At 38.0% G+C, this 21,438-nt stretch overlaps 1 protein-coding gene across 1 annotated transcript in view; it reads right to left on the reverse strand.

Moving 5' to 3' along the window:
- Nucleotides 1-991: 991 nt before the first annotated feature.
- LOC106163655 (uncharacterized) overlaps nucleotides 992-21,438 on the reverse strand; it is a 54,257-nt gene continuing 33,810 nt past the window's right edge. The window contains exon 6 of the mRNA XM_013541314.2: nucleotides 992-5,748. Within this exon, the coding sequence (XP_013396768.1) occupies nucleotides 5,050-5,748 (699 nt within the window). The 3' untranslated portion in view covers nucleotides 992-5,049. The remainder of the gene's footprint in view (nucleotides 5,749-21,438) is intronic.

A 21,438-nucleotide genomic window follows, 5' to 3' on the forward strand; every position in this document is an offset into this window, starting at 1 on the left:
TAGGTTCTCCACAAATAATTTATTGTACAGTTCTCCAGGTTTTGTTCCCTGGATAGTGCCTAGAAAACTGATAAAATAAAACCGATGAAACTTTTTGTTTGCCACCTTGTCCTGGATGTATGTCGTGGTATTTGAAGTGTTTTTCTTTTATGTGCAATAACAACAATATTTGATAACTAAATGGCAAAGACATCAAAAGCAGTTATCAAGGACTTTGAAATTTGATTTATTTAAGGGTTTGGATTCATCCAATAGTAATGATTAAGTGAGCATGTACCAGAGTGTAAATGTGAAAAAGCATTGAAAAAAAAAACAAAAAAACTTAAGACTTTTACGTCCATCAGTCACAATGTATTGGCCTTACTGCCCGTTCACGTTTTTGATACTTCCTACAGAATTTCAAGAATATTAATTTGTATGAAGCTGTAAATGTTTTAAAGATAAAGAACTTTGTGGCAACTATTTTAAAATGGCAACTGAAACTCCCTTACAAGCATCAGATTTCTTTTTCTTTAGTGAACATTTTTAAAATGGCTAGAATTTGGATTAAATGTTGAAGGAGGTTAAAGGGATAATAACTCTTCGTATGAGATCTATATTTCCCAATAAAAACATTGTGAATAACTCACAGAAATATAATATATTCTGTTGTACCACAAAAACTGCAGTTACAGCTATTATTCTGATATCTGAGCTTGTCTTTAGACCACATGACCTCCATTGATGGCTATACTCTGTTAAAATCTCTTAAGAGATTTTAACAAAAAACCAAACTTTTTAGAAAAAAACCAGAGACTAACTTTGAATGTAAAAATGGATTCATTTACCATTGGTAAGTATGGGAAAATTGTTGTTTACTCCAGGAAAATTGATTTTTTGGCCGAAACGAAGAGTTATTATCCCTTTAAATTCAGGGTAACCATTTTTGTTTTTCTAACAATAAAGCTTTGGTATGCCAAATACACAAATTCAATAATAAAAAGTACCAACAAAATATTTGAAGCTTTTATTTTGATGAACTGTGATATTCCACCATAATGGCTCCAGTGCCAATCGTACATGACAGCAACATTGAGATTATTAGAACAAAGTCAACTTATTATCATTTATTAATGTTATAGTACAGCTTCCAAACCAAGAAAGATGCTTCTTCCCAATGGCGCAAGTCTCTCCAGTATGAATTCAGATGGCATTATCAGTTATACGTTCAAGAGTTTAAAAAAAAAAAAGGAAGATATTTAGCTGTGCTGTGCAGCATTAAAGCTTACAACGATGCCATGTGGAACTTGGATTTCCTTGCAAGATTTAGATCCCTCCTCCCTCTCTCTCTATTTTTTGAAAGGGGGGGGGGGGGTGAAGTTGATGTATTTGAGACTGGACTGAGACCGATTTAATGGAAAATGGAGGAAATTTAAGTGAGAGTACCAAATGGCATAATATGACATGTCAAACAGAAACTAGGATTCTTAAAGAGTTCAGAAAGTGCAAGCTGGCATTAGAACATTACTGTACAGTCTGTGAATATATAAATGCCAAATTCCACGGAATCCTTTTTGTGTGGGCACTACAAATGAGCTTAACTGAATCTTGATGGTGGAACAACCCAAACAGATTTTATTTACAATTTCCACCCAGTGTTTACTAATAACACCTTCCATTTCTTGACAAGAACCACCAAGTCTCTTCCAAATTTCATTCACAGCCGATGATCGTTGTAGGGTAGTTTTGTAAGTTATGTACCTGTAACATACTTGGCATTTTTCTTCCGCGCCTGTAAATTATCATCGTCTGCATTTTACAGTTAATGCCCCAAAGATACTCATTATAGAACCACTGACAAAATGACTTTAGGCTAAAAATATTTACCAATTTTACATTTTTGGTAATTGATTGGTAATAAAAATTGGTGGTGTTTGGGGGGGGGGGGGGGGGGGGGGGAGAGAGGCAACTTGTGCCAAAAAGTAATATCTTAGCCATTCAGCTAAATGTCTTTCTTCCACTCTCTCTTAAAAAAACAAAAACTCATCTGGTTGAAGACTTGCTCCCATTGAAAAGAAGCCAGTGCACAAATGGGTGAGGGGAAATAATCATCACTGTCCTGGTTTGGCTTGGTGTGTCTGGTACTGTTTAGAAGCTGCTTGGAATACCTATGTCATGTTATGACTTCTAGGCTGCACAGATTACAAACAAAATTACCATGAGAAATAAGAAGAAAAGGTTCTTACAGAACCTCCAACCGAACTTTATAAAAAACTGGACTGTTTGTATTGTATGTGTTTGGGTTTGTGTTCAGGTCTGTGATATCTTACGGCATAGCCCCCTTACAAACTTACTGCAACCCAGGCTGACAAGATGGGGTTTTTCAGCTAAAGGAAGAGATCATATTCTAGATACGCAGTATGTCCATGCTGGCTCACACCAATGACCTAAATATATTTTCTAGGCCACTGACCTAGTTATTATATCTAGGTCAATGTTCACACTAACAAGCTTTCCACCTTGAGAGACAACCTTAATAAAACTTGTTCAGATTGAACCAGTGGCATTATTAAACTCATTTTGTTTACTCAATTTGTTTTTGGTGAATGGACAAAAATTCTTTCAGCTAAATAAATTTCAGATAAATTTTTTTGTGCAAATTTCATCCCAGCAAAAACTGGTCCATATGTTGCGCCTTCATACCACAGGCCAGTAACAGGAGTTAAGCCTAGGTCCCAACGGAACGTACGGGCTGCTACGTGTGGTCTACGGCCCAAAAAATGGGGAAAATGTGGGAGTTCGTGCGTGAGGAGCACGTCCATGATGCGACTTTTGGAGGACGCAAACAGCATGTAGAAACTTTTTGACATGATCAACAGCCGTTACGTGCGATCTAGCTATGTCCTAGCCGGACGCAAGGAACCTAAAAACCGTGTGTCCAAAACATAGTTGGGACCTAGGCTTTACACGGTAAATACTCCTATAACTGGGCCTGTTAGAGCATGTATGATGTTTGGGTTTTGGCGTATGCCACCAGAACCACACTCTTACCACACGCCCGTACTGGTAGAACTCTCACAAAATTTCCACTCCACATTTCATATCTATCACACAGGAAGTCCACGTTATGCTAATCATGTGTAGTGCCATTCTGACCTTTAAAAAGAAGAAGATTCAATCTTATTTTCCGAAATGAAATGACTTGAGAAGTGACTAAAAGAATAAATAACAAAGTTAACATTAAAAAACTGAATGATCAATGAAAATCAAATACAAATAGAAATGAATAAAAAATTAACATTGCCTATTCGGTTTATCATCTCTTTAATACACACCGACCTCAACACAAAAGTTTCCATTATCCCATGTTGGCAGCAATATTGTTAATTCCTCAAATTCCCAAAAGACCCCCCCCCCCCCCCCCCCCCCCCCCCCGATGAAATCTCCTTGGCCATCAATATACCAAAAGAAATAAAATACATGGCTCATTTCTAGGATCACAAATCTTAAAGGAAAAAATCTACCCACACAAGAGAACCACCTTGGTAGGTATTACAATTTTTAAAAGAAGAAACATTAACAGCTAGACTCTATGCTTTATTCCGTAAACACAGTGTACAAAAAAAAAAAAAAAAAAAAAAAAAAAAAAAAACTTAATTTGGGTAATTTTGTATAACAATACAGCTTTTACCATCTTTATTGAAAGAAGCATTTATAAGGAAGGGGGGAGATCTTACAGGCTTAAGAATTATTACTTCCATCTTTTCATGAATTTTGGTCAATGTAGAGTGATGGCACATGAGAGCAGTACCAGTACGCACAGACCCAAGAAATCCCATCTGTCAGCTGCACCCAGAGCATCTGCCCTGTCATCCACACACACACAATGCAATAATTAATAATAATAATATAATGACAATAGGAACGAACTCACAAGACACTGTATTGTAAAACAAGTGGAATATAATAATAATTATAATAATATATATATTTATATATAAACTTCAATAGACAGTCCTTTTTAATTTGCTACTGCCTAAAAAATAATAATGGGGCACATTTACAGACAGACATTGCTTGTGGCACTAAGAGGATTAAGGACTGACCGGCGGACTGACAGTCAGTCTGACATCATTTTGGGACTGACCCAGTCCAGTTAAGTATTGGGCTTCGGCCACTGCTCCCCTTCCAGCCCAGTCCAGACATTTTTAATGGTTCTCTGACCCCTGCCAGTCACTTCAATCTGCAGAGTGCTTTCACTTAGCTTATGCATGGTAGCATCTTCTTTACATTAGGAACCAAAAGGTCAGAAGGTTCGCTTGGTTAATGTTGGTCTGTTTCTGATTTCCTGCAACTAGTCCAGTTTCGTTATCAGTGATTAGATCTGAGCATTCCCATTAAAGTTGTCTGTCCTGTTGGTAAGGGGCCGTAATCTCACAAGCCACAATATGCAGTCATTATATATCCCCCCTTCCATATAGCTTATAGGAGAAAGAACAAATAATAATAATAATAATACAACAGCACAAGTGCTACACATGTGCAATTTGGAAGAAATAAAATGTCAATGAGATCTTGTGGTTACTTAAATTTTTTTGTTTTGTTTTTAGTTTTTTTAATCTTTTTCAAGCTGGGCATGGTGCAAGGCCTTTCTTGGATGAATACAGACAGAGAGGGCCCTCTGCTGGCAGTGTATGGCCTGTCTTGCATTATATACAACAACACCACTGCCTTCAACTTGGGAAAAGTATCACCGGTCGGTCGGTTGTCCTGCACCCTGCCTTGCTCCACTGCTGTTTAACTTTGTAACTGTGACAGCTGTAACCATGGCAGGAACAGCCACATTGGAGTGACCTTGACCTATTGTAGGTCACATGAACACATTGAGCAAGAGGACAACATTCTACTGTACTTTGCCAATTTCTCTTAGCTGTGGTAACTAAACCACAGCAAGAGATAGCAAAAAAAATTGCCAAAATTATAAAACAAATCTTAGGATGCCAGAGAGCACTCCTATTGGCTGGCTTTTTATCCACTTAGAAAAAACTAAATGGCTCGTGCGTGACTGCATCACAAGTTGCTTCTTGTTGTCCCCCCATTTGATGTCAGTGGTGCCCCCGAAGACGAGGTCAGCGACGAATCATTCGTCAAGGAGGAGTCAGAATATGCTTCTAAATTAGCAATAACTTCACTGTATTCTGGGGGTAAGTCATTTCTACTTCCGCTGCTACTCCCACTTGTGTGTCGTGAGTGCTCTCCTCCTCCTCCTCCAGCACTAGCACTAGTACAACTACAGGGTCTCTGCACAAGTTCCCTGTCTCTAAGATTGCTATGCATTTGACACGATAAGCTATTACAGCGCACAACAGTTGGGGTGCTATTACAGTCTCGCACCAAACGCCCCACCATGGATGATGAAGACGACGATGATGTCGACGGTGCTTTCCTTCGTTGCTGCCACTCTAGCAGTCCAGCTGAATGTGATCGGTACGGCGGAGGGCTTTCACCGTCAAAGATTGTCTTATTTGGGGGAGGGCGGAAGCACTCTCTCTCCAGCTCCTTACTGGGATTACAGGCAGAGATTTGTAACAGTCTCCGGCTAGTCACATAGCCCTCCTCGCCATCTTCAGAGATCGGGATGGAGGGTGGGAGCTCCATATCCATATCCATCTGTACAGACTGATATCGAATTTGTCGTTCCCGTTGCATTGCTATCTCACGCTCAAAGCGACTGGGAGGGGTTGATGGGATTGGAGGCACATACATTACCTGCAGAAATAAAAAGAGTGGATGTTAATAAATGCCTTCCACACACTAATACATGTACAAGCCTGGCTGTCAGAAAACTTTCCACTACTGCAGCAGCTTCTGACAACACAAGCTATGTGTGTATAAATAAGAGGGTAAATGATGTAAGTACAACCTGCTGTACTTTGATATCATATGCAGCCAGGGATGGTTGCACTTCTCAGGAGGTGAATGACCCTTATGCACTACACCTGGAAGCATGGGTGAGATTGCAGGGATAGGGTTTTATTTCATGGGATTCCGTTATTACCAGTGTTACAAAAATGGAATGATGAATGTTCATTTATTTATCATACCTCAGGGCTATCAATCTAGATTTTTGTTCAGACAAATTTTGCTTGAAAACTCCTTTGTTTCTCAAACCCAGGAGATATTTCAAATCTGGCATAACCCTTTGCTAGTTTGACTCTTCCATGTTCACCTTTATTTTCATCCTGCCCCCCCCCCCCCCGGCCCCTCCCCAGGCACCTCTCAGCAGTGTTCACAACTTGGTCAACTTAGACCATTACAGGAATGCTTGGTTTCTTACCATGGGGTTTCCCATTTGCCTAGGCCTTTTGGTGATGTAATTTCACCATATTTCTGGTCTACCTTAGTCTTTATGTGAACATGCCCTTCCTTTCAATAACCAATGTCTGCACGCAAGCAGCAATTCCTAAGAATTAAGGGAATCCAATATTCCGATAAAAAATTACAACGATAAGCAGCCAAGATTCCTGGTATTCCTCTGACCCAGACAGATTAAGTTCTTTCCTGGAAACTGACACTTCTAACTCCCTACAGTCAGAATCGGTTTTGTAGAGAGACAAAATGGTCAATTTGGACACACTGTATATACATTTCCACAAATAATTGCACTCACTACTTAACTTGTATAGCACAAACACAAACATTCATTTGCTAGCGATAATAAAGAATTTCAGAGACCAGCTTTCAAAGAAGGTAAGGGTTACTTGAAGGTTTGTTCAGGCACACAATAATTGAAGAAGACTGTCTGTCTGGAATGGACTAGAGATGTCTCAGGGAATAAATTACCCATAGTTGCCTAGCAACAGTACAGTGATCAAGCACAAGGGTCAAACAGTGCACTGACTGCCCACTCTGGTGGGGGGGGGGGGGGGGGGGGGGTAGAGAGAGAGAATTTGTGCTTGTGAATATTTTAAATGGGAAAGTGGGGAAAAACTAAAAAAAAAAAAAAAAAATTACAACCCATTTCATATAGCCATTTACATTCTTATCTTTACAGCCTGTTTTCTAACCAGGCATGACATCAAAGCAATTTACTTATAAAGAAAACTGCTTACTTTTAGGCTACACCAGCACACACAACTTAGATTATGACTCAAAAGCTCTGCCCATTCAACAACTGCTCTGTCCATTTTCATTAAAACTGACAATCCAACTTGTTTGTAGATAATTCCACAGCTGTTTTTTTCATAACAGTCGCCCAGATTAGAAAGAAAAGTACAGATAGAAAGTATTTCAAGCTCAGATGGACATTAAATTATGTTACAGCAATTTCTGCTCAATTTAAAATAAGTATATACCATATTACATCAACTTCTATTGAGAGAGAGAGAGAGAGAGAGCACCTGCTTTGTGAATCACAGCCCCTTGCTCCTGTTTCGGCAGTATTAAAAACAACGCAGTTCAGTAATGCATTCCTGAACCCCAAAACAGAACATGACATTACTTTTAATGCTCGTTAATTCGAATGGGGTAGAGGTGCAAAAAATTATTTACCAATTAGCGAGCTAGTGACGTTTGAAAAGTTCCATTGAATAACCCTTTTGTACATGCACATAAGTACAACTAGCCTATCATATATACAACTTTCCCCTAAAATACTGTTGCATATATTATTCCAGAATGTAGACAAGCTCTTTTTTTTTTCTTCTTCCACTGACAGGCAAAGGGATAGGGCAGACAGTGTATTATAAAAAAGGGCACAAAACTCAGCAAGTAAACAAGTTTTTTAACATGCCTTTTCAATGTTTGGTGACTAGTTGTTGTCATTTTTTCCCCTGCTACACAATCCACAGATATATAAATGCTTTTTTAAATAATTGTGCCATGTAAAGGCAGTAATGTGGAAACAGTGTATGATATCTAATTTAAACTGCAGAATAAGCAACTTGCTGTTTTTAGGTTAGTTCAAATTTACTTTGTGCATGTAAATGCCAAGGTTGCTATAGGCATTTCAACATTTAGGTTTCTTTGAAATTGGTCTTTTCTAATGTTTATTACAGCCAAACCCTCAATGCAGAGACATAAATGTAACACTGAAACAAGAGCAGACGCAGTGCAATTTCTTGTACAATAAATTTGAAGGGGGCGTCTCGATAGTCCGAAGGTTCATTGGTCCGAAGGTTCATTGGTCCGAAAAGTGGTAACATTTTCATAGATTTTTTAATCAAGGATTCATTGGTCCGAAGGTTCTATAGTGAACATTCGGACCAATGAACCTTAGGACTATCGCTACGGCCCCAATTTGAAATGTTATCCAAAAATGCGAAATGTTAATGAGCTCATCATATCAAAACAATGACCCATTTCTATCTATTCAGTTCTACTGGAACACATTTCCCTAACCATAAATTTGAAAAACACTTTAAAAACATGGCAACATTACTAACATCAGAGATGAAAAGAAAATTCCACATGTAAATACATATATTCATATTAAGTGTGCAAAAAAAAAATTTCCAATTTCTTGGAAAAAGGAAGAACCTGACATGCAGGTTAATGCGTTAATATAAATTGCTTCATTAATATCTTATATCAAAGTGAGCAGTAGATCATCATATATATCACAATTACAGCTGTGACTGATATATGTTTATATCTAAATTTTGGGGGCGTCTCGATAGTCCGAAGGTTCATTGGTCCGAAGGTTCATTGGTCCGAAAAGTGGTAGCATTTTTATCGATTTTTTAATCAAGGGTTCATTGGTCCGAAGGTTCTATAGTGAACATTCGGACCAATGAACCTTCGGACTATTGAACCTTCGGACTATCGCTACGGCCCCTAAATTTTAGCTAAATGTCTGAATTTATGCCATACAAAAATCAAAATGCTGGATTATATATATATAATCAATCATTATCTTTTCATTTTCGTTTAACATTACTCCATCATGATTATAAAAGAGCAACAGAAAAAAAAAAAACATCCAAAAGTCAAAAATTTATACATCATTTCTAAATCATGATTTTATTTCAAAGTCACATAATTAGGATAATTAAACTGCAGTTATAAGGCTGATAGTGAGAAACAGAAATCATAGACATGAGTTTTAGTCTAAAAAAAAAAAAAAAATTAATAGTACATACCCGTTTGTATGCACCAAATATTCAGATAGCAGCTGGCAATCCCAGCATGCTTTAAAATCAATAAAATATGACCAGCAGCTTTTTTCCCCCCTCTTTCTAAATAATAAGACCAAAGAACTCTGGGTTGAACTTTGCACAAGGTCATACCTATGGGTCCTATTTAACTCCCGCAGGCAGTGGATGGCTTTTCTAATGCAACCATATAGCCAGTGACCAGTGTGGCTTTTTTCCTGTCTGGTGAACTCCAGGTCAGACTGTCTGATTCAGTTATAGCACAGGGTCGCTGGGTTACATAACACCTCAGATCTGTGCTCTCAGCTGACCTTTGCCAGTCTGTTCACCGCCAGGCCTGTTTACACTTAGCGCTGCCAGGGTGGATCTGACATGCTTTTAATAGTCGACAAGTTTATGAAAAGGGCTAGTGCATTTCATGATGATTGGGACCCAACATCTATACAAAGATGCGTCACTTTTTTAGTTAACTTACCCAACCTTTTTAAAGGAAGACAATGCCTACAGCGTGCTTTCAACAAGTTTAACAGTCCAAGATTACTGCTTCTTAAGTATTAAATGTTACTCTCTGATTTTCAACAGGTTAACAGGGGCCTTCATAACTACGATGCATCCATCGCAAAAAAGGGGGCCACATGATTGGAGGTGTAAAAACTGATGTTCAGCAGGTTTATGGAGGGGGAGGGGGTCTTTACTTAGGAACATTACAAATGGGGGATCAAAATGTGTGTATTCCTTAAAACAGACAGACAGACAGACAGACAAACTGACACCAATGAGTCTGCACCTAAGGTACATAATTAATCACACCTACTTCTCACCATGGTCCAGTCTGGCTGTATGGATGAAACTGACCACTACTGACCACAAGAGGTCACTGGGGACCAGCAGAGGTCAAGCTGTCTGAGAAGGGCACTGAACCAGTGGTCAGAAAATTGCTAGGTTCTGATAAATGGGCTAGGTCAGACTGTCTGTCACATTAAGAGGGATACATGTGTCTGTCTGTCTGTCTGTCTGTCTGTCTGTTTTAAGGAATACACACATTTTGATCCTCCAACAGGTGATCAAAATTATCCTGTCCGTCATGGGTAGAAGATCGTTAAAAAATAAATGTGAACATGTATGTTTTTGTCAGATTGGATGATGAAAGGAAAAAATCAATTCACAAGAAAGTTCGCCCTACATGTATTTTACAATCATATTGTAGTCTGTCAGTCTATCTGGCTGTTGTATTATAGTTTATATGTGTGAAATTTAAGTTTTGTCATACTAAATGTTGCAAGGAAATATTTTTCCAATTCACTGCAGTCCGCACTTAGGATAATATCAAAAATTTTTATTGTTATATGAGAAGGTGGTTATATCAACCCGTTTGTCAGTCTGTCTAGTTAAACTGTCAGTCCACCAGTCAATAAATCAATCTGTCTGTCTCTAAGTCAGATATTGGCATATTGGCATATCTGAAGATATAACAACAAACTTTCAGCAATTAAATAACATCATGGGCAAATAAACCTAAGACCATATGCAGCTATGCTGCAAAAACACTTTAGAGCAAGGGAGGGAGGGAGATAGAGAGAGAGAGAGAGGAGGAGAGAGGGCTTACAATCAGCTGACATGGATTGACATCCTCTTTAATGGCAACATGAGTTAGTATGGTAGACCTTTTTCAAAGAAAGATGGATATCTTTGGTGTAGTCAGCTTGTTCTTTCTTTAAGATCCCATTCCCATAAAGATACCATTGATCTACTTGGATTGACCCAACTCTTTAGGGACTCTGGGCAAGTGCAATCAGCTTATTTAATCGACACACCTCAAACTGTTTCCAACGTACTTGTACTATCACAGACTTTTCTGTACTCTACTTATTAATGTCAGGTGTGTCATTCAGTTAAGCTGATTGCAGTCAGCAAAAGTCCCCACAGAGTTGGGTCGATACACTAAGACCCCATGTTGTTTATGGCAATCGGGCCTATGACATGGGGTTAGAAGAATGTTCAAGATGCCACTCAGACTGTCTGGTAGAAGTGAAGAGCACTCGGGGATATGTGTCAACATGTTACAATAAAGTAATTCATTTCCTGGTTTAAAACATTTTTTATCTGTTTCTAATTTATCTAGGGTAACTTAAATTTTGGTCTAAAAGTTTTGATTATCTTTTGGAATTTAAGTTATTTTGTGACACTGGCACCAGAAATCTAGAAGCTTTATGTGGATAATCACAGTGAAGAGTGCAACTTTGACATCTTGTGAATTATTCCTCCATGGCATTTCTCAAATGATCACGTGTTGCTAAAATGTTTTTGTCATTCTTTTTTTAAAAGAAATTTAAAGGTTTAAGATATCATAAATATCATTTACAGATAAGTAGTTCACCACAAGATGTTATTAAAAACTTGGGCATTTTTCCTCTGGATGAAATTAATTAGCAATTCTTCCCCAAATCAATAATCAGCTGAGGAACGTCGGTGATGTCATTTGCATTTTCTGTATTGAGATATCATTTTCTTTTCCACTCCATGGTACAGTTTGTGAACCTTTTTCATAATACATAGGAAGGCAGATAGATTTTTCTTTTGACTGTCAAGATAATGGCAACATACTATGGCATGACATTTCTTCCAATAAAAAGGTCACCACGAATGGCTGCCACAGTTCTCGCCAGCCCCAATCCACATTACATCAGCCACACACGGACTACCAAACCATGAAAATAAATTCCAGACACCATTCAAAATGCATATTGGATTTACCTGAGCAGAGGAATAAAAACTGAAAGGCAGGGAAAAAGAATGGTACATATTTGCCATTGTGTTGGGTAATAGACTCCGCAGACAGATTGATTTTATATGTTATGCCACTGCTTTTCTTTGGGTTTTATTACAACAGTTAGGAGAAAACCACACGGAGATAAATACAATATCCCTGCCACGGATACCATGTTAGGCATTTCTGGATCCCAAATACAAACAAGAACATGGAGAGAAATATCTACTAGAGTTACCATTTTTCTTCTCTTTATTCAGGATATACATTTTAATGAGTAAGATAAGCACTTTCGGTCCCCTACACCCACACAACTGTTTTTCACAGACATCTGTACTTTTTTCTCTTTCCAAAATCGATATATATTACCTCGATCTGTCTAGACGTCTCAGTGAGTCAGAAGGGAAGGGCAACTGTGCAATTTCCCATTGCTGCTGTCCATGCACACGCACAGGTCCTGTTCAGACTGATGCACATAAGGACCAAAAATTGGTCCAAAAAAGACACCATCTATCTGCTCATCCATGATGTTGGCCATGCTTGCACTGAACTACTTAAGAACCGAAATCTGTCCAAAACACACTATCAATCTAGTCATCAATGACACATTTTAGGATGACAACCAGTCTACAACTGCCCTTGTCTGAGCACCGCTGCAGACACATGGAAAGACACAGACAAACATCACAGACATAAGTTAAAGGTCTATAGAACAGAAAAAAATTATGACCCAGATGATCAATCTGGGTTTTGCTACCACGTTTGTTCAATATCCCAAGTAAATCATTTACTATGAAAACAGGAAAGTTACATAAAATGCCTATCCCTTATAAAAACTCTGCTCCACAGTTTTTTTTCCAAAAATCAAATTACTTTTTATGTCATTCTTTATATTTTTTCCTACTAAATCATTATTCTGTCTACATCTAGAGAATATGCTATTCTCCTCAGGTATCCCTGCAGGTGAAAAAGGCTTATAACATATTTGCCTTATCTTTTACCACTGATAAAGCGCTGTCTGCACAAACTTCTGGGGCCCACAGAGGGGAAAATCCATAGTTACGACGAGGCCCAGCGGGGTTGTCCGTCTGTAAGACATTATGAGAGAGAGAGAGAGAGAGAGAGAGAGGGGGGGGGGAGAGAGAGGGAGGGAGGGAGAGGGAGGGTAAAAAGTAGATAAAATTGTTGAGCATGTAAAAGTTTTAGGTTCAGAGACCACAGAGCTAGGAATCCAGTCAAGGCCAAGCTGGCATGACCAAGAATTCAAAACAGTATTCAAAACATTGTTGCCATATTTGTATGCTGCCTGGTTAAAAAAAACTTAACAAAATCTGCTCTTTGTGGAAAAAATAATAATGACAAATGTAATGCCCAAGTGACGTCATGTCTGGGCAAATAGAATTTCTTTATTGATGTAATCATGGCTTGAAGTATCTCAACAAATAACCAGCCACTGCAAGAGCCTGGCCTATATTTTTGTCAACTGTCTGGATAAATAATCTCTTTGTTATCAGGACTAGTGAAATGCTCCTAGACAGTAAATTCATCAGTCTAGTTGGAAGTACAACAACAAAACCAGGAAATAGCTTATGTTCATTTGGTTCACGTTGCTGATGTTTATCTTCTTGCCTTGTTGTGTACAGTCACAGCATATGGCAAGACTTACAATTGAGTATTTTTACTTCTGTTTAAAATTAAATTGATAATGAAACTATACAAATGCAAATTACAAACCTGCCTGTTTTGAAATTAAGGTTTGTATAATTGAACATTTACAAGTTGCTGTAAGCTTTATGCACATGTGCACACGTTTTCACATGTGTGTGTATGAATGTGTATTACAATTGACTATTTTTTCTTCTTTTTATAAAAAAAACAAAAAAACAATGAAACAATACAGATACAATATATAGACCTGTAAACATTTTAAATTAAGGTTTATATGACTGAACATATGCAAGTTGTCTTAAGCTTTGTGCATATGTGTATACACATATAAAACTAATTTATAAAAGTAAATGTATATACATGTATAAATGAATATAAATCCTTTACATGGATGTAACTGGCAAATCTTAATTTGCGGTGAAGATAAAACATGCAAGGGACAAAGAGGAAAGATCTGAATGTGGCCACAGTTTTGACCACAACCTCAGAATGTCTAGACGGTGCGACATTCACACTTCAGCAACCCATAGTGTAAGTCAGCTGATAGTTGGTGGCTTATCATTACACAGTGTCTGTATATATGTGTGTGTGTATAACCTCTGTCTATATATGATGTCCTGAATTGAAAATTCAGACAAGCCTGCTAGCTACATAGTCTGGTACATTTCCAGGACAGCTGATTAATTTCATTTGTCTGGATGGCAAGTATGCAGCTCCGTAAGAACGCACGTGTGAAAATGCACAGAAAACATTGAAAACTGGGGATTTTGTGAAATGGAGCTATACACAATTGAAAAGAAAGCGAACTGTGGCACATGGAAAGCCACATCACATATTATAACATCTCTATTTACTTCGCTATCCCCCCTCCCCCCCCCAAACCATGAGGTCTTCTCCCTATCCACTCTCTACTTCTCAACCCTTTTCTCCTCCTTTAGTTTAGTCTGGTCTTTGTTTAGTCTGGTCAAATGGCTACATGGTTGTTTTGATTTAGTCCAGTGGAACCTAAGCCCATCAGAGTGGTGAAAAGCAGCTGTGGTGTTTTTTTCTCTTTTTTTAAAAAAATTTGTATGTGCTTCTTCTCTGCATGGCGTGACTTGATGGACTGTTATTTCTGACACAGTGAAGAGACATGGTACTACGTGAGAAGCTTTGTCTCTGGCTACAGTAAAAAGTTCGACAAAAACCTCATGGCATGTTTGGGTCTAAATCAAATCACCAGATGAATTATTCTGGTAGTAATCTAAATGTTTACTGACCAAACAGAATCCCAATTAGCCATAGATAATAATTAAGTCTTGTTATCAATTTAGCCTCCAGCAGGGTGCCTCTGTCCCCAGCCTTTCAATTGGTGTGTACACACACACACACACACACACACACACACACACACACACGATTGTTTCACATTTCTGATGGACACTTCAACATAAATGCCCAACTTCCGTGTGCCTGATCCCAAAAAATTAGAAAAACCAACTAATATCTCATTAAAATTTAACACAAGGTTGTATGGCAACAGACCACTTATGCAACACTGCCAATCCCTCTTTGAAAATGCATGATTCTTACATCAGGCTCTGCAAACTACAGCCCAAAAAAAAGGCCAATAAATAGCATAATTTCAACTTTCCTTAAATAAACCATGCACCTTGACAACAAAAAATGAATTTAGAGGGCTGAAATAGGATGTAAATAAGTTGTTTTCATATACAATTCTGCGCAAAAGATGTGATGAAGAACACACGCACTGAATTATTCATGTCCTGTTATCCAAGATATCAGTCATGTAAAGTGAGAATAACACGTAAACAAGTCCAACAGCCATATCATTAAATCTCGCTCAAAACAACATTAAAACACTGCAAACTTCCCTGTATCCTTGATATCAAAAAGTACAAGATAATGTTGTATCCTATATTACTGAATGGTAGTAGATTACCAAAGGAATCTTTAGTCCCCCCCCCCCCCCCCCCCACCCCACACACACACACACACCACTCAGTTAAGAAAAAAAATTATAATCTTTCCGTTCTTCCAGTCAAAACAACCTGCATTATTATTCCTCCACATGATCAATTAGTCGCCAAGCAGTCTAGCCATGGCGGTTAGGCCGTCTGGTATTCAGACCTGAGGGAAGAGCTCATGCCAGTGATTTCCCTGGTTGTCTCAGTTCCCCCTGCCAGTCAGAGATATGTGCCTCCTTTGGCACTGTGCTGTGGTACCTTTCAGAAACGCCTGGAGATTCCTAACACAGTTGTTACGTAATGTGGAATCTTTTGAGGATGGCTCAGACCCAGCGATAGGTAATTACCTCTGACGATTTGGGAGGTTTGGTGATAACTTGTCTGTCTGTCTGTTTGTCTGTCTTTTTGACCACCAGCAGCAGCACTTTGAGAAGTTTTATGAACTGGTTTCGTCCAACTGCTCAAGCAGTGTACAATGTGAATTTCATAACATTTAATTAAACAATAAAGAAGACTGATTTACTTTTATCACTTTTTTCCTTTCCATTTTAGTATTTCACATCACACCCTAGAGTCACAATACACCACTAGCACTTAAAAGTGTATAGGCAAATTTAATTATCAATGGCTTTTATTAAAATTCTTTAGCACTTTCCTTGTCTAAAATTGTTAAATATAGCCCATGATGAGTTTTAATGCAGCCCCCCCCCCTTCTCTCATTGTGCAGAATATACCTATTTTTTTAATGATAAAAGAAATAAGTAACTGACTTACTGACATAATTTGTACAGAGCACAGAAATAAATGACTTTGGTATACACACTGGTTTAACGAACAGAATATTTCAACCACTTTTCAACATGAAAAAAAAAAAGGATGCCATCTTCAAGTCAAGGAGTCTATTTTTCAATAACAAGAAAAAAAAATGTGCGTCATATCCTCACCATCGCAACCCCACACTTCGTGCTGAAGGAAGTCCTACTAGATGGTTGTGTTATGCAGTAATCAGCACCTAACTGTCACTGCCTACAGGTAAACCACCAGACTGTGAATTATCTTACTGAAAGTGATGAACCACAAATCACACTTTCTAGTGAAATTAATGGCACCCAAGTTGAGAAATGAAATACATGCAAGTTTATGATTATATATGACAGCCACGAATGTAGAGTGGATATATGTGTGACTAAAAGCATCTAAAACTTGGGATGAGAGAGAGAGAGACAGAGAGAGAGAGGATGAGAATTCAAGTAGTACTCAATTGATATATGTGATACTGAAGAGAAAATCTCAGAATTCCAAGATTTTCGATTGGCAAAGAAGTGCCCAGCTTTACTTTAAGTTTACTAGTCACTCAATTTGAAACTGAGAGCAGCCCACACTCAAATTCTTGGCAAAGACAAAAGACAACATGTCAATACATTCAAACATTCTACCTGCTAAAATTTTATATGGAAAGAGTTCATCATGAGTAACAATGCATGCAAGTAAAATATATGTATGCATGACATGACTAAACAAAATCCATGGTTCCTCCTTACTTTTACATATACAAACTTTTTACTTATGGGTCCATGGTACTTTAACTCGCACATTAAACTTTTTATTACGTAAATAAACCATATCCTTATCAACCCTGCAGGGTAACTTAACCAAAGAATGCTGTGAACCATGTAACCAAAACTAATAGACACTGAATGAGGGATGCCATACCCAAACATTTTGAATCTGTTATCATTATGCACATATCAAATTGAGCTAAAGATCTTCACTTCCTTAGTTCATTACGCCAGCAGAGAGAGAGAGAGAGGGAGAGAGAGAGAGAGAGAGAAAGATTAGCTGTTTTATCAGCCTAGACAAAAAGAGAGCATTATAGCATGGTTGAAAACTTGCAGCATTGGATTCCAAAAGTTGACACAAAAAACTTAATAAAACAGTCAACCTTTCTTCAAAAACATGCCTGCATCCATCCAGGCATGCACAGACGAGGACAAAACACAACCGGTTACTAGACAAAGCAACTTATGACTGAGAATGCAGACAGAGATCTGAAGAGTAATGCAGAAACAAAACAAAACAAAAAAGATCAGACATTCTTTAAAATAAATTACAATAAAAAAGAAGAAAAAAACTTGGAAAAATCAATCTTATCACATCATGTCTCGCCAAGCCTAGAGAAAATCTAATATAAATCATTAACACTAAAATGCAATTTACCCTTCTTTTGTTGCTGCACTTGCTGCTATTGCTGCAGACACCACCTGGACTAGTATTATTACTACAGAGAACCCCTTGCTGCTTCCTATGCTGCTGCTGTCGTCCGCAGTGAGACGACAACCTCCCCGGTGGTGACGAAGGAACTTTTTTCGCAATGTTCAAGTCATGAGTAGCCAGGTACTTTTTCTCCTTCCCGAGACATTTTTTAATGAGACCAAGGATGGAGTCCGCACACATAAGGAACTCTGACTTAGAGATCTCCAATGTCGTCGCCAGCGTGTAATGATAGCAACAACTTCAGCCTGCTTCTGTTTTTTTTTTAACTGCTTTCCTTTCCTTCACAGTTTCTTCTACACAACCGATGTACTCAAAGTATTTATAAACAGAAGCTGCTTTGCCTTCTGAACTTGGTCCTCTTCAAACCAACAGTGAGTTGTATTAAAAATAAATTTCCCTGCCTGCCTGACCGAGTAGTCTACCAGCACACTGAGTACAATACCATTAGTGTATAGTAAAATATATATATATATATATATATAGCCACAGCTGTTTTATCTATAGAGATTTGTCCATGTTTTTCTCTACAGCTGGCTTCCTGGACTGGTATGCCAAGTATAGTACTGTTCAACTTCAGTCCAGTGCAGAAGAGTATCAAGGAGCACCAGATATTTTCTTCAAACTATAACCTCTGTTCACGCACTCATAGTCTCTTTCAGTAAGACTCTTTTAACCAGTCGCTCTGCACTACTACGCTCTCTTCTGATCACCTGGTCACTGCAATGTGTCTACCTATTTATAGTGTAACTTTCCGCCCAGTGGCATTAATAATACATCTCTGACCTTTGTTGACGCTGTGAAAAGTCCCTACAGCAGTCTATATGATCTTCATGCTTGCTGACTGGCCTGCGTCACAGCCTTATGAATATTAATCAGCACAAGGCTCATGAATATTCATGCAGACTGTCTGGCTGTCTAGACTGCTGTGTCGTGTCAAGTGTTTGTCTTCATTGTATTGGCAGTGTTCAGAGTCCAATAGAGTGTGAGGGAGAAGGTCATTTGTAAAACCATTTGTGATTGGTCAGATTACAGGCAGGTATATAATGTATGACAGCCCTGCTCAGAATTTGTTAACTTCATACAGAAATGGATGCTAAAAGAAAAGTGCACTAATGCAAGTCACGTCTAGATTGCTGGGCAAGCTCAGGAATTTTTTCAAATCCTTACGTAAACAACCAGATCTCAGAGGGCATTTATTCCACAAGTTGATCCTTATTTGATTGCTATTTCCAGTAAGTTGCATCATGCTAGGTGCCTCCTGGGTCACATCTTTCTACTTTGTCAGAATAAATAAACTGTCATCATGCAGTATTTATCATTTCAGCTTAATCTCTTTAAGACAATACTTTTATGCTTAACTCTGAGTCAGGTGGCACAGGTATAACAATGTCAATATTATTACCAATATGTCTCTGACAACACTTCATCAGTAACTTTCATTTTCTTCTCATTTTTTCTTTCACGCTAATACGTAACTATGACACTTACTACATGTAATATTATAACTCTTTCTCCTTGAAGAAATGTCAGAATGACCCAGCTAATTGCAAGGTTGGCAAGATCTGCGAAACAAAATACCAAGAAAGCAATCTACTGTGCATTCACTAGCTTAAAAGGGAAAGTGTTGAACTGATACAGTGGCACCTCAATGCATGAATAACACACGACAGGACACGCCACGCATGAGACTTGATTAATTATTTGTTATTGCTCGCATGGCATTCTTTCCATTAATAGCCTGTGTTGATAGATATTATATCATTTCTTTTCAATGTACTTTCAGTCATAAAAATGCACACATATGATCCTCAATCACGTAATATTGACCACATCTCAATGACACTGCATATATCACCAAGTGCCCAATATTCTTGTTTTTAAGAACAAATATTTAAGACAACATGAATTATAGCTATAGGCAACAGTATGAGTAAATAGCATGACCAGAAATATTAGTAATGCTCAAAATTATATGGGCCAGGCGATAATGTGGCCATTGAATGACTTTATGTCATATGCAGGCAAGTGTAAACAGGGGCCAGACGGAATAATATTTCTATTACACATTACAGATTTGACAACCTCCGCTCCTTGCTTCCACAGTGTGATGCTTCACATTGAAGTGGCATATTTAGGTAAATGTTTTAGGAGAATGTGGAAAAAATGAAACCTCCACTGTTGCCAACATATTTCTCTACTGCTAGCATTACACAGACAGGCAGACAGACAGACAGACAGACACGCCTATTTCAAAGACTTCTCAACTGGAAATAACCTGACTGCGTGGAGTTATATGTTTTACACCATTCCTTTAATAATCCAATATCATATATCTAGTATAGATTAACATGCTAGTATTCTAGTCCCCATACAACCCATTCTCAATGTGGAGGATGGTCATCCAGAATAGTTTCACAATAAAACTCTGGTAACCAGGTGATGCCTTTGTGACCTACATCATTTTCTTTCTATTTTTTTTTTTGCCTGAGCATACCTTTCAGAAAGGCAGATTGAGCACTTCGCCCCAGGAAACCCATCCTCAATGTTGCAATAGGCATAGCATCAGTTCTAGACCTTAGACAACTCTTTCTATATATATTAGAAACCAAGTTTATCTCTCCCTTGTACACGTCAAGGTCAGATTCCTGTCTATCCATTAAATATCAACCCAAAGGAAGAACTGTAGGAGTCTGGTCTGAATGTAGACACTCACAGTTTATAGCATTCCACCCCTGACCTCTGATCAGCTGATCACTGGTATAGGCACATTTATACCATACAAAATGTGTACTTAATTTGGATTTCTTCTTTTTTATCATATATGGAACAATACAATACCCGTTTTCTTTTTGACACTTGTTAAGCTGGAAATTAAGGGAAAAAAGGCTGCCCAAAATAAAAAATTGGAAATTCTGAAGTACTTCTGTTTTTTTTTTTTTTTTTTAACTGAATATATGGTGCAATACAGGATTGGCCAAGAAGTCTGTCAAAGCTCTTGCTAGAGCAGATTTATCCTTACACTGGCCAGTAGACAAGAGCTTTATCTCAATACTTTTGTTCTCATGAGTTTCATTTACCCACGTTATGAACTGGCTGAAATTCATATTTCTGTGTCTAACCAGGAAAGGACACCTTTCTTAATAAGAGCATTAAACTAACACCTAAATCCAGACAAGCTGATTTCTAAATATATATTTTCGATTAAGTCTGATGCCCCTTTTACATTATGCCTACCCATAACAGTTCTTATGATGTTAACTCAATTTGTTCACAGCATAGCCATAACACTATAAACCATCAGAGGCATGTGAAAATAAAACAGTCTGGTGTTTATATAACCAGTAACCCAATCAGCTGTTTTATGTTATTGTTATCTAAAGCTGCATTATTACAGGGACTATATCAGACCAAATAGCAACCTCATTTGAGGGGTCAGCAGACAACTTACAGAGAACCCACACTGAGCGTAAGCAAGTGATCTTGTCTAATTGCTTTTTTTCTTTCTTACTTTCAATTTTTTATTTGTTGAGATCATACTGATTCAAACATATGCTGCAATGTAAGAATAAATTAAAAGTGCATGTTGATCTAAGTGTAAAACAACTAGGTGATTCAAAACTTTCATTGTGAT

The sequence above is a fragment of the Lingula anatina genome, chromosome 4 (genome assembly GCF_051362555.1).
Source record: "Lingula anatina isolate TDL-2025a chromosome 4, LinAna3.0, whole genome shotgun sequence".
Taxonomy (NCBI): Eukaryota; Metazoa; Brachiopoda; class Lingulata; order Lingulida; family Lingulidae; genus Lingula; species Lingula anatina.